The sequence below is a fragment of the Geospiza fortis genome, unplaced genomic scaffold, assembly GCF_000277835.1.
Source record: "Geospiza fortis unplaced genomic scaffold, GeoFor_1.0 scaffold200, whole genome shotgun sequence".
NCBI lineage: Eukaryota > Metazoa > Chordata > Aves > Passeriformes > Thraupidae > Geospiza > Geospiza fortis.
Window position 1 is genome coordinate 312,903 of NW_005054353.1, and position 14,779 is coordinate 327,681.

The following is a 14,779-nucleotide window of genomic DNA, read 5'->3' on the forward strand; positions in this document are numbered from 1 at the left end:
TTATGTAGTACTAGTCCCAGATATAGGGAGGGGCAAAAAGCTAAATCCCTTCCCAGTATGAGATATTCAGGGCAGCATCTTCCCCTTTAATTTTATACTCTAGAGTGAATGTGCTGGGCTCAAAGGTGCAGAATACTCTTTCCTTCTCATTGCCCTCCTCTCTTCCCCAGGGAAATAATGCTGCTGCTGTGCAGGTTGTGACCCAGGGGGCTGCATGGTGGCTGGCAGCAGTGGCATCAAGCTTGCACAAGCAGCCTGCAGGAGAGAGCAAGGCAGTAATCCTCAGCTGGCAGTCAGGAGGCTCTTGGATAAATAAGGCTGGGAGAGTGGACTGAGAGAGGACTGCAGGCTGCTGATCTGCAGCTTTCTGGCCCCTGCTCTCAGTGATTAACTCCAGGGCTGGGCAGGTGACGAGGATTTGAGGTCTTCATCACTCCACACACAGGATCTGGCCTTGCTGGCTGCTCCTCCCTGTCCCTGCAGCACCCACCTCTGCAAGAGGAGAAGGGAAGGCAAGGAAATACTTTTGAGGTGATTTGAGGGAGCTCGAGCTGCAGCTTGCTGTGCACACAAATACTCCATGGCAGCAGCTCTGCCTAGCCCCAGCAGCATCTTCTCTCCGGAGAGGCAGGAAAGTAGGATGTCACTGCAAAGTATAAGAATTAAAAAACTCAACTGGTTTCTTTAAACCCAAGGAGAAAACTCAGAAAGCCATCTAGGACAAACAGGCTGGATAACCCCTTCAGCAGTCCAAGTACAGCCCTTCTGGCCATAGAAAGCACAGCATGGCTGGAAAAAAAATCACACACCCCTGACAGTTTCTCATTTAATGTGCTGCATATCTAGTTTCACTCTGATTAATTGAAGCTGACACAGCTCAAAAAAACCCACTGAAGCCTTAAATGAGAAAGAACTAGCTTGAGCCAACTAGGACTTGGCATGGTGGAGCACATTTAGGGATACACTGGAGACAGAGAGCAGGAGTGTGTCAGACCAGATCTTCAATGTCAAGTTCATCACAGTTTGCTGGGCTCTGGCTCTGAAGCAGTACTGCCACAGTCACCAGCAAAGTGGAACCTGTGACTCTTGCATCTGCTGCAAATGACAATGGCAGCAGCTTCCCACCCAGATGCAGGAAGAAGGTGGTTGGGATCAAGAACAAATGCATAAGCAGTGCCTCCAAACTGATGGTCAGAATCAAAATATTGATCCATGAGCCTCTTTTACAGAGGTTCAATTGAGGTTAGTGGCTACAGCAGCCATTTTCACTTTTTTTTTCATTACCTTAATTGTACCTGGTCTATTCAAAATAATTTTGATTTCACAGGATCTGTGTAGGCAGCCAGAGTAAATGGCCACACAACCAGAAGTGTCTTAAGAGGCTGCAGTACCTTTTATTAGTAGAGGTATATTTTGTGGATACTTCTTCCTCTTGAAGGCAGAATTCAGATCACTTCTAGCAGGCACAGCACAGCCTTTACAGCTCCTAAAAACCTAGAAACTGGTTGAGGTAATGCAGCTCAAACACTGCACTGGTTGTCTGGATTCTCTACACATTCTAAGAAGAGAGGGAGTTGCCTTTGAAGAGCAATTTGGAATGACTGAGATGTCATTCCCTGCTGAATGATGAGCAGGGAGCCCCATGGCATGGTGTAGCACCCATGAGCTGAGCTGGAGGAAGCCACTGTGGAGGCAACAGGGAGCGCCAGGGTGGGCTAAACTCACTGCTGAGTGCAGGCCCCTCTCCTGGGTGAGACCTGCTGATTTTGACAATAAGACAAAGATTCAAGCATTTCTACTGTGAGAAAGGATGTCTGTGCTCCAGGGCCTCATCAGACCACAGTGGTTTGAATGTGCTCCTCCAAGTGCCAGGAAAGGGCACTTTATCTTTCCAATTTAATCCATTAAATTAGGAAGTACCTGCCATAGGACTTTCTGTGGCATTTGAGTTCCTATGCAATCACAAGGACAAACTTTGGGGGCAAGAGAGAGAGAACAAGGATCCTGAAACCTAGGACACAGGCAGTGTTCTGGAAAAGGGGAAACCTGGGTTCTGAAGTCCTTAATCCTGCTGCTGGTAGGTGCAGTGCCCCAGGAGCCAGAGAACACAAGCAGCTCTGGACATGTCCTCACCTGCCAGCAGCAGTCTCCTCTTGCTCATTTTTCCTCCAGCTTCCCAGGTCCCAGGTTCCTCTCTGCATGCAGAAATCTGGATTGGTGCCATCTAGGGCAAAGTGTGCTCCCTCAGGCACAGGAGGATCAAGGACTGGGTCTTTTGTTCTCTACGTGGATGATCATTCTGGTAGGCTGGAAATAATGACAGACCAGACTTAGTGCCTGTCCTTCCTCCTCAGCCATCACCTGGGTGAGCCTGCACTGCTTCCTGGTGGTGGCAGGTGAGACCTGTCCACAGCTGCCAGATCCTTTCAGAGACTTGGGTGAAGGCTCCAGGGCAGGTACCCAGGATCTGATTTTGATACATCCAGGGAGGACTGTTCCATGCTCCTCATCATGTGCTGGAGTTAGATATTGTGGCAGTTCTGTGGTGAAATGATGCCATCTTTGCGCTTTGAATGGTTCCAAAGTCAGGGTAGTGAACATCCTGAACACTGTGGTGTGTTTGTGCATCTCAGAGCTCCTCCATGTACCTCATCAAGGCAGGGAGTTTAAACACACCTGGTGACAGCGATGTGAACAGCGTGTACCTCACAGACACCAACAGAGGTGGGATCTCCAAAGCCATGTCCTATATACCTCACGTCCTCTTTGTGCACTGCCTTAACCTCAGAAAATAGGCACAGTGTTCCACTGCACTCCCAAACTCACTGTAAGGTCAAGTTCAGAAATTCACTTCTGGTCTCCTGACAGTGGTCTGTAATGATACCTAGGGAGGTGCATATGAAAAGACCAAACGTAATTTTTCCCCCCAGGATCTCCTTCCAACTGTTCGTGGCTTAGGAGCTTCTTAAACCTAATAAAAGGTTAATTGAAAGCTGGTCAGCAGTAGAATAAAAAGATAGGAGTCCTGTAATTCCTCCAATCAAAACTTTAAAGAACAGGGTATTTTCCTTCCTTTACTGCTTTACCTTTTCTGACAGTTATACATTTCCATTAATAAATACATCTCTGTAGTTTTATTGGTTGAAATGAAAATTTTCAAGATGTTATTTCTGCTAAGATGACTTTATCTGCCAGTTTTGCTCCTTTTCCAGTATAGACATATATGAGCAATGGTATGCAGCAGCTGTTGGTGAAGAAACAATCTGGAGTGCAGAAAACCAGACACATTCTCACTACAGATATCAGCACCACCAGTAAAACAGTCCTGTCAAAACTGCTCCTGATTTTTGAAAATCTGTAGAAGAACCAGACCATTCATCTCCATAGTCCTATAGACTATGGTTTGCACAGTGTTGGTGTAAGTGTCAGCACAGTGTAAAGCTGCAGCTTGAACAGATAGAAGCACTGTCTGTGCTTCTTGTATTTAGGAGGTTCCCCACAAAAGCCAGAGATTTCCTCCAGCAATGCCTGAGCAATGCACCTGACCCCATCTCCACCCATCTCCCACCCTGCCCTTTGAGATGCTCTGCACGGGGGAGGTGGCAAAATAACTGAACCAAGCTCTGAATTTACCTTCAATCTTTGATGTGTCGTGTCTCTTTTCCAGATATGTGCATTGCCACTGCAATTTCTCTCCTCATGATTCTGATCTGTGCAATGGCTACATATGGTGCATATAAGGTAATTCATTACATTTGGTAATTCATTACATTCAGGGAAGACATGAATAAAGTGAACCACACAACTCCATAGAAACAAAATTAAGAAAACTGTTTTCTAACAATTGCTTCTTTACTTGTTTAGCTGAAAATTGGGAGAGGGAAAGGAAGTTGAAGAGGCAGCAGAACTGATTGCTTAGATCAGTGGTACCCCAGGGCCCCCTGCTGCAGTTGTGTTGATTGTCTGCAGTTTCAAATATGAGTGAGCTCTGGGCAAATGGTGAATCCAGAGAACTGAATCTTGTACCTGTCAAAGTTAAGGGAATTTTTTCCCATTCACTTCCCAAGTCTGTGGTTTGTTCCAACATTAATCCTATTAATTAGAAAGGAAAAGTATTGTGTGGTTTCTGAATCTCCTAATGTAACAAGTAGTGGGAGTTGCACTGCACATATGACTGCAGTAAAGCAGCCAAACTGCCTTGGCCAAACCTCTTGGCTGAATGTCATATTTCTTTTAGCTGATTTAATACTCCATAATGTCAAATATTCCTTAGATTCCTATAGAAAGACATATATTCCTCTATTTTAACTTATGGCTGATGAGTTTCTAATTTATTTCCTTTTTAGCAACATGCAGCTTGGATCATCCCTTTCTTCTGTTACCAGATCTTTGACTTTGCCCTCAACACGTTGGTTGCCATCAGTGTACTCGTCTATCCCAGCACAATTCAGGACTACCTCCGCCAGCTGGTAAATCACTTCATGTTCACAGACCTTTGGGGCTTTGGGGGGAAAAGTCTCTATAAGGTGGAGTTTCTGCCCTGTATTTCTGGCCGGTGGTATCCTTCTCATACAGTCCTTGAGAAATTCTTTCAGTCCTTGCCAGTCTGAATTCAACATCCTTGCAAGGCTGCATTGGTAACTTACTACAATATTTGTGAAAAGCTTTGCAATGATGTGAAAGCTCTAGCACCATTCATTCAGAGTGAGACTCATATTGCAAGACATGGATGATGAATAATTGCTTTTGCATTCAGAGTTATTGTGTTCATATCCAGTGGCTTATTTTTGGTACTCTTTCAAGGATATTTTATTGCTCCTTTTAATTTATCCAGTAGCTATAACACATCTAATTAGGCAGGAATTTGATTGAGTGTAGGTTTGGTTTTGCTAGAAAATATTTTGGATTCTGTCCTAGGGACATTTAGAGTCTCCCTTCTCATTCTGCTTTGGCCAAACATCCATGGCCAGTATTGCATAAGTGTACAAGATAAGATCACAACCCCCTAGAGCAAAGGCAAGAGCCCACCAGCCTCTGTCTGATCACAGGAGCACGTCCCACGTCCAGCAGGGTTCACATGGAGTCACAGAGCTCTGCAGAAGCCAGTGCTGCAAATGTCTCTGAAAATCTGCCTTGAGAACCTGAATACAGATTAGCTTGGCTGTGAACTTTGTTGTGTGGATGGAAAGCTGGCCAGTATAAATAACAGGTAATGAGAACCAGCAGGCAGATAAGTAGCCACACAAATCTGCAGGACGAGGCAATGTGTCATGCCAGTGAGAGCTGGGATGTATCAGGAGCCTGTTATCCTTCATCTTACTTAACACCCACCTGCATTCACAGCTGATGGTGCATTGGAAGAGAAGTAGAGGCATAAATCAAAAGGTTCTCAGAGATATGAGTGGAAAAGAGCAAATTACAGCCATGGTTTGGGAGTGCTACAGCTGGCACTGCCACTGCTGGAGCCTTGCTGCCTGTCCTTTGCCTACAGACCCCTGCTGCTGCTGCATCAGTGCCAGCCCTGCTCTTCTGGCAGCACAAGCATCTGTGTGGCTGCAGAACTCCCCCCACCCACCAGAGCATGAGCTGTAACCAGATTTTACTCAGTCTTGGTCACTGTGCAAGAACATGATGGGGACAAAAACAGGCTGGTCAATATTCACTTGAAAGCCTCTGCTCGTCTGCTGAAAATCTGGTGCTACATTTGGAGCTGACTCACTGGAAGGGCAAAGACCAGCTGTTCCTCTTGAAATGTGTGCTAAAAAATCCCTTTATTTCCTTGCAGATAAAAAAATAACAGGTCCTTCTGTAGCAGAAATAACAGGTCTTGGAAGGGATTTGGTGCAGCAGAGCACTCTGTGATCTGTACTGCTGCTCTGGAGTGCTGAATCTTTGGTTGCACACATCTTTGTCTTGCTGTTGTAAATCATATTCTGGACTGATAATGAAGTGCCACAGGTCTTCAGGAGTGCTAAACTGTCAGTGCTCCAAAGGGCAAGGGGGATTTCCAGGATAATTCTAGGCTGATTAGCCTGACATTGCTACCAAGCAGAATAAAAACAGAAGGGCTGGGGCTGAGACACAGTCAATTGATAATGGATTAGACCAGAAAAAAATTATTAATGACTGCCAGCACAGTTTCATGGGAATTCAGTCCTGCAGGCAAGCTCATTTTCCTTCACTGACAAGATTACTGACTCCATCAATAAAGATGGGCAGGGGCATAATGGGCTTTGATGAGATGTTTGGCTTTGCAGCATGATGCTCAGAGCAACAATAAAGCACCAGATCAATACAGGATGTATCACATGGATTAGGAGAGGGTAGCTGGCACGCTGCACAGGGTTGTGGTCAAGCTGACCATCTGCCAGTGAGTTTTTATTTTGAGTAGAGGAAGGTCTCCAGCAATCAGCAGTAGATTTCATGCTCCTCCTGACTTCCATTAATAATGTTGGACCCCGAGAGGCACTTCACAAAAGCTGATGTCAGCCGTGGGAGAGCTTCTGCAGGCTCATTGTCTGGAGGGATTGAGTCCTTTGGTGGGAGGCTGTGAGCAGGAATATAATGTGGCTGTTCTGTGTCATCCTCTGAAGACCCTCCCCTGCATTGCCCGGAGTGAGCACAGCTCTGCATTTCCCAGTGGCAGCACTTGTGACTTTTCCCAGCAAATTCACATCTCATGAAACCCGTGGCTGACACTGAGCTAGACTGCCTGAGAACATGAGTTCAGCCACTAATCTCAGTTGCTACAGAGATAAATGCAAAGAAATGTAAAAGCCCGAGCAATACAGATGAACATACAGTTTGACAACTGTGCCTGGGATGCAGTGACCCTGTAGGCAGCCTAGGGATTTACATGCCAAAACTAGAATCCCTAGGTTGTTTTGCTGTTTGCAAAAATTGCTCTTGGGATCTGTGGACAGAAAAAAGAGCAATTAATAGTAAGGGAGAGGAGACTTCCCTTCTCTGCTGGTAGTGTTGATTTCCTTGATCTGTTTATGGAGGCTGGTTGTAAAAAAACAATGCTTGAAAGTCAGAGAACAAGCAGGAAAGTTCCTAAAAAAATTTACATAAAAGCTGGATATATGGTAGTATGATGAGAGACAATCAGGTTTTCCTGCTTCATTTACTGAGGAAGAAGACCAAGAGGTACTGCCATTAGAGCTTTCATATGCAAAGTAATGAGGTATTAAAATGCTGTTTAAATTAGATGTAAGGCATAATGCTAATGAGCAGCTGGAAAGCTAGTCCAAGTTAAGTTCATTTAGAAACAAGGATTAGTTTGTATTTTATCATTTATGCTGGAGATTAGTGATGGGGAAAAAATACCAAGAGCTGTGATGAATTTTGCACAGTTAATGTCACCTGTTCAAAAAAGTTTTGAAGCTGTTCTGCATCTGCTTTGAAGCTTATTATGCCTCTTATGTCTTAGCTGTGGTCCCAAGCACAAGTGGCTCAACTGGAGGCCCTTGTCCCTTTACCTGGAAGGGCTACGTCTGTTGGCATAAGGTTGTTACATTTGGTTCAGAGTAAATACATCTGAGTGGGCAGGAGCAGAGGGGAGATGTGAAGGGCACATGCACCCTTACCAGATAGTCAGACATGTGACAAGGTGAAAATCAATGCAAGCAATTACACCATGAATGCAGTGCCATTTGGGTGTGATCCCTCCTGATGGTTTGCAAACCCTAAGCCCTGGGGTTGTCTTGCCCTCACCCCCTTTGCAGTGGTCTGCCAGGGTAGGCAGGAACAAGGATTGTGTTTCTTCCTGGCATTCTTACAGTTTCTGTTCCTCTAAAACTGCTTTGCATTGGGGAAATGATATTTTAGGGGGCACAGCTCCATAAGGTAAATGAAAAATCCCAACTGTTCTTCAAGTCCATTATTTATTATCTGGAAGAAACTGTGCATTTGGTAACAGAATACAATTAGTGATCTCAGAAGAACTTTTTGTTTGCTCTAAGGTGAGAAAAACCTTGTTTCTCTAACCATTTCTACTTCACTATTATCTGGTATTGTTATGTAGTTACTTTGGTATCATACTGTGGTTACTTTACACCTGCCAGATGTCAGTGTGTGGGTGATGAGTTACAGCTGCCGTGAAACTCTCCATGTACTTTTAGCAAGATGATGAGCACATATCAATGAGCTGGTCAGGGCCATAGCTGAAAGTGTTGCAATGGTGCTCAGAGGGTGTTTGGTAACATCAGTCTGTACTGGCTTCTTCTTTCCTGGGAACAGTGTCTTTGGAAACTTCTTGTTGCCTTTTGATACCCAGCTGCACCCAGGTGTGCTACTTAATTGCCATGGATTGCAAGAGCATCTTAGCCTGAAGTGTCATGTAAAATAAGTAAATGTTACAAGTTTTGAATTTAGTAAGTTTTATGGTGATCATGTGATCAAAGTTTCTAAGAGTTACACTGGCTATCTTACTCATTATCATTGTCGTGTAAAAAGCGAAAACTTTTGCATACAGCAAATTCAACGTGTGTAAAATAAAAATCATTTAGTTCTTGCTCTAAGCAGAGGTCTAAAGCAGTTTGACCTAAAGCACATTTCTTTTGTTTAACCCCACTAAATCTTTGATATATGGGCATTTTAAAGCCTTCCAATTAAACACTTCATCTTCTGTCGTCTGGTAACAGCATATGAAATGATTGAAACAGAGATGCAGAACAGGCTGGTCTGCAACTGAGTTATGCAAACTTTTTTCTAATCAAAGTGCAGGACTATGATAGTTCATCTAAACAAAATTTCAATTATATTAAGTAGCTTTACTGTGGGACTGCCTGCAATGCTGCTGCCTGACAATTCAGGTGGTAACAGTCATGCTTTTAAATTTATGGAGAAATACCTGGAGAACATAAAAGAGATTAACCTAAAGAAATTTTTCCTATAAATTAAAGCTTAAAACCAAAATATCCTTTCTGACATTTTTAATGCTATTTTATAATTCCAAAGAAGCACCACTAACTTCATAGCAGAGCTTTACAAATTCTACAGACACATCGCTGTTTTCTTTAAATGTTGTAAGTTTCAATACTTGTAGGATTGAAACTTGGAATGACAATCCACACTGTATTTTAAAGAGGATTTTTTGTGATCCAAGGGGGAGTAAGACATGAAAGGTCATGCAAGCAGGCTGAGGGAATGAGAAATGGCTTTAGCCTTTGTCATTTTATTCTTCTTGTGCATTTGTATGATACCAATGCAGCAGAAATGTACTTTCCATGCACGTTTTAGAGTCTTTTAAAGTGTCTCATAGGGCTTTGATATGCATAAGCAGTATTTTTTTTTAAATTAGAAGCGTATTGGGTATATTATTATGCACACAGCCCTCTCCACATCCATGACAAAGTTATAAATGACACTTTAATTATGACTTTAGTATGCCAGTGCAACACCATTGCAACTACCTTTTGTTTGTATAGAAAATTTCATCATGTTCTGCTCCAAAATCACTCCTGTATTTCCAATGATAGGCTTAGTTTTTCCCACCCAGATGTATTTCAATCACAGCTTCATCAAGCCTTGCACAACATCTGACACTGATCTTTTTCCAGAAGTTGCAGCACCAAGCCTGGTGCCTGGAACCTTCTCAGCAGCAGGATTTCAGCTGTTGGTCTTCCCACAGGAGAGCAAACTCCCAAGACAGGAGCAGTTTTTCTTGTCCCACCTCATGTATCCACATCAATATTTAAATTCATCATTACAGTCAGTGCAGACCAGTGGTCTGATTCATCTGAATCACTCTTGGTACCTGTTTTCTGTGGGAATTAATGAGATTTTGGGAACAGTTGCAGCCATGGGATGGGACCCCAAGGGCTGCCTAAGGCACCAGTTCCAGTGTGATCCCTGTATTGTGTGAGACTGGAGCCAGTTGAGATGCTTCCTACCATCTTTCCTGCTTCTTTGCCAAAGGTTCAGGTATCATAAATTGGTTTTCCTACAGCACTGAAGGGGTTTGTAGTTGTGACTTACTTAAGATCAGACTGCTCATAGGCTGGCCCAGCCCAGTTAGCAAAAAAAGCCAAAGGGGTTTCTTCCATGCTGACCCAGTGCTCCTGGGCTATCCATCAGAGAACTGGAAGCTTTGTCTCCCACACAGGAGGCCTGGAAGCCCCAGAAGAGACTGACTTTAGTTTTCACATCCTGCACCAAGATCTCCTGTGTGTGGGGGTGACCATGGCATGGGTGCAGCACCCACGGCCTCACTGGGGCTGCCTACACCTCTCCTCTCTTCAGGACAGAGACTCAGAAAGCTGAGCCTGAAGGGGACAAACCTCAGTATTTGTTCCTCATGTGCTTTCCTGGCTTTGCTGAAATATTTGCTGAAACACTGGTGCTGATAGAAGGGAAGGCCAGGCACTGCTGGGCAGCACACCCTGCCCCAGACTTGACCAGGGTTCATGGCTCCAGCAGATGTTCCTGATTTTCAAGCAGGAAAATTTCTTGGTTATTTGCCTGCCTTCCTCTTGCCCCCATGCAAAGCCCTCTTGAGCTGATGTTTAGAAACAGCCCATTAGATTATGGCCAAAAACACAGCATGCAATCATCCAGTCTTTGACCAGTGACTGGTTCCCAAAAACCAGGTTCTTTGGAGAACCAAAGTCTTAATAGGAATTTTTAATTATATTCACAAACTATTTTGACTGTTTTTTTAATGGTAGATCAGTACTGAAAAAATCATTTACTATAACTGTCCTTTACTGACTGGACTTTCTACCTTCCTAACTTATGGTGTTCCTTCTGCAAACAGGAGGACAGGTTGGGGCATTAATACCTAAATTTTATGCATATAAAGTTTTTGTTTAATTTTTCAGTGCACTGTTTCTTTGCGTATACTGTTGTTTTCTTGGTCTCTGAGTGACTGCATCCACTATATTTAGAATAACCTTCTGTGGGAAAAAAAAAAGCAGTAACTTATTGAATTATAGCAAGCTAGTTCCCTGCAAAAGCTCTACCTCAACAAAGAAGATAACATGATAGAAACTTCAGTCATGGAATTCAGCAGAGGAACAGAAACACTGCTGTCAAGAAGTGGAAAATGTGCTTATGTAACATCTAGCTGCAAACGGTTACAGCTGCTGTTGATGTTAACCACTCTGAACAGTTCATGGAAGCGCTAAATAAAGAGCTATTCTCAGTAGCAGCTGTCCAAAAAAAAGATAATTTCCTGGTGCACTGGGCTGAGTGCTGGAATAAGGGTTATTAAGGGGTTACTCTGGATTTACACCATCATTGCCAAGAATACAGTTATAGCTCGGTCTAGTTAATTGTCCTGACAAGGATGCAGAGCTGGCCTGGTTAAGTAATTAGACCTGTAAGGGAAAAGGGAGTTGTGTGGAAGGAACTATTGCATTCAGATATAATGAGCTACTGTCGCAGTGGAGTTATCTTTTGTGGAGAACAGCTCTGTCTGTGAACAATGGTTTATTCTAACTGAAACAGGAACTTGTATCTTGCAGTATTTCAGAACTATTTGGAACATTCATTTCAAAGGGCGTGGAGATTTTAAGCAATAAAAAATACAGTAAAACATTTTTAGGGGCTGTTTTTCAGTCACTGATCCTAAAGTGTTTCACAGCTCTAAATCACTATCCTGTGATAGGGCCTGAGCCTGTGCTGAGCAGGAAGATTCATTTTGTCACCTCTATTTCATGTATGTTGTAAGAGAAGGGCCTGGGGCAGGTTTCCACATTTCAACTTGAAATCATGAGGTGGCCCTGTGTAGGACCCATGACTCCATGGGGCACACACTTAGCACCGCTAACACGTGCTCATAGAGAAGTAGTCCAAATTTGGCCAAAATAAGATGGAGTAGAAGAGACTCAAGGTATTTTGAAATGTCATAAAATATGAGGTGAAAGGATTATGCTGTCCAGTTTTTCCTGCTTTGACTTTCTGGAAAGAGCTTGCCACTGTTCTTTGGCAACCAGTGCCAGTGTGATGATTACTGAGTAAGTACAAGATTTGCTTGCCATTTCCCATGGTGGAAGATTTCCTGCTGCAAAGCTCTCAGACTTCTGCTGTTTTGTGTCAGATGCAAACCCAGTGTGCACAGAGGAAGAGAGAGCCCACACCACATCCAAAGCAAAAAGCAAATCTCTCAGCCCTGCAGGGAGCCTTTGGCAGCTGAGTGTTCACAGTGCCTGTTGTAGCCACACTTACTGAAGCTGGTTGTTGGTGGGGAGAGCCCTGAATTTAGTAGATTACAGAAAGCTTTGTAAGCTGTTAATTATAGAATGCACTATTTGAATGGCTCTTAAATGGCTTCTGAGATTGACTCACAGTGTTTTACTTATTTTTGCTTACACAGCCCAGCAATTTTCCCTACAAGGAAGAGATTATGTCTGTGAACCCTACGTGTCTGGTTGTGATTATCCTCCTTTTCATAAGTATAATTTTGGCTTTTAAGGTAAGTGCACTGTTGTGTATAAAGTCCACTTCTGGTCATGGGTGGAATGTCCCTTGCTGGGACTGGGTAACTATACCCCCAGCAACCTATAGGAAACAGGGTTGCAGACATATGAAAAAGTTGTGAAAAATCTCATAGACAAATACAAGAATATATAGTCCACAAATGAGGAAGTGTGATGCTTGTAGGAGGAACTCATGGCTTGTGAATCCTCTGAAGCAGTGGACAAGGGAGAGCCTGTTGAAACAGACTTCTTGTTTTTTCAGAACATGTTTGGTAGTGTGTCTCATTAAAAACTTTAAGAACCTCCCTAAAATGTGTAAGGAGAAGAGAAAAGGTCACCTCACTGACTGTAGCTAGGGAATAAAGATAATTTATCAGTCTTTCCAACACTGCAACCCATGCAGTTCTGTGCATTCATAAGAGATCTGGGAAGGGGAAGGAAATCTAGCAACATTTTCTTGCAATGTGATTCAAAATGGGGAAAAATATTAGTCAAGAAATCTTTGCAGGAGAATCTCATGGGATGGAGTGACTGAACAACAAAATGGTAGAGAAACTCAGTGGTAAAAAATTCTAAGTAGTGGGCACTGAGGAAGCATGCTCTTGTTTCACAAACACTGCTGTGGACTCTGAAGTAAGAATGACCACCTGTAAAAGGGGCCTTGTAGCTGTTACAGATAGACCTGTGAAAATATTAGCTTAGCTTATTTCTGGTCAAACAAGTAAATCAAATGCTAAGAATATTAAGAAAGGAATAGAAAAACCAAAAAATATAAATGGTATCATTTCTTAGCCAGTTCTGATGCTCACCATCTCTGGCAGCATGATTTCCCTCCTGGTGCCCTGTCTCGGAAAGAATTCTGTAGAGCAGGTAAATAAATCCAAGCAATCTCTCCTGGGAGGAGCACCATAAAGAACTGTCAGACCTGGCAAGAGAAGGACACAGGGCATGAAAATTTATTTGCTAACTTAGTGGGTGAGAGGCCTGCAGGTGGCAGGTACCAGGCAAAGAGGAGATGTAGCATCTCCCAGAACAGCTGGAAAGGGCTCCTGTCAAACCACCGCATCCAGGTTGACTGTCCAGTGCAGCATCCCCCTCCTGCTGTGGGTCAGAAGATCAAAAGGAGCTCAGAATAAGAGCAGACAAATTAACATAGGAAAAACAATCACCTGTGGCTCCTACTAGTGCCCTGAGCATTGGACCTCTTGTAAAATATGCTGGTGTGTTTGCCCTTTTCTTGCACCCTCCTACGAGTTTCTCACAGCACATTGCTGCTGGTTTTGTACTTCTTGTGTGGGACTTTATTTCAGATTAGTCTTGCTCTCTCTACAAAGCAGTTTTGCATTAGATTAGAGAAGTCCCAAAGAGTCACAGTGACACCAAAGATGTTGCTTCCAGACAATGCATATGACATATACAGGGAATGTTACTGTGGCAAAAGAGGTAGATTAGGTTATTGAAGCTGCTTCAAAATTGGGGAAAGAAACCCAACAGATAGGGTGTATTAAAGTGCTGTTGGAAGCTGTGCTCACTCCTCAGCTGTGATTTAGCAATAGAGTTCAGCTTTCTGGCCTTATATGTTCACAACCATACAGCTGATTTTATTTGCACTTCTAAGAAATATGTGTGAATTTAATAAATCCATAGATTTTTGAGGTTCCACAAGGAATGTGTTCTAAAATATTTCTCTGATGAAACCAGCAGCTTGATTTTACCCCACGTGGGTCTCGTGTTTCATTGACTAAGTATGTCAAAAAAGCTTCAAGCTTCTTAAAAAAAAAAGGCAACTAAAATTGGAATGGCAAAAATGCTTACTACAGAGACAAGAAACTTAAGAAATTATTAGTGCCAAAGACTCATTTTGTTTTTAAGTGGTGAAACATATTTTTTCCAAGAGTGTATGTGGCTTATATGATGCTCATTCTAGCAATGTATTATCATATAAATGAGTCACAAAATATGTGACTTACACAGAAACACATGCTAAATTCCAGTTAGCATTTTCATTTGAATTTCTTATGTTTCCAGAAGAGCTGCTATGCAGATTTACAGAATCTGCTCCATCAAATAAATGCCGAACACACACAGATGCATCACATTTCATCTCTGATAGACTTAACAGATGGTATCACATTTATGTATTGAAACTGGAAAGGTACTGTGTATAAAAAAATATGCCTCCTCTCCCTCTGGAGTTCAGCTAGAAACAGGGAGAGGAACCAAAACATTGTGACCTAGGAAAAGCTACAGTAGGAAAAGCTGCATTCAACAGGCAGGAAATACTAAACAGAATCACCTAGTTCCTCAGAAATATTTGGTATTATGACACTTTTGGTTTGGGTGAAGCTACACTCAGA

General features: G+C 43.0%; 1 protein-coding gene across 1 annotated transcript in view; it reads left to right on the forward strand.

The window, feature by feature from the left end:
• LAPTM4B (lysosomal protein transmembrane 4 beta) overlaps positions 1-14,779 on the forward strand; it is a 59,812-nt gene that overhangs the window by 21,191 nt on the left and 23,842 nt on the right. The window contains exons 3-5 of the mRNA XM_005423445.3: positions 3,668-3,741; positions 4,347-4,469; positions 12,320-12,418. Coding sequence (XP_005423502.1) covers positions 3,668-3,741; positions 4,347-4,469; positions 12,320-12,418 — 296 coding nt within the window. The remainder of the gene's footprint in view (positions 1-3,667; positions 3,742-4,346; positions 4,470-12,319; positions 12,419-14,779) is intronic.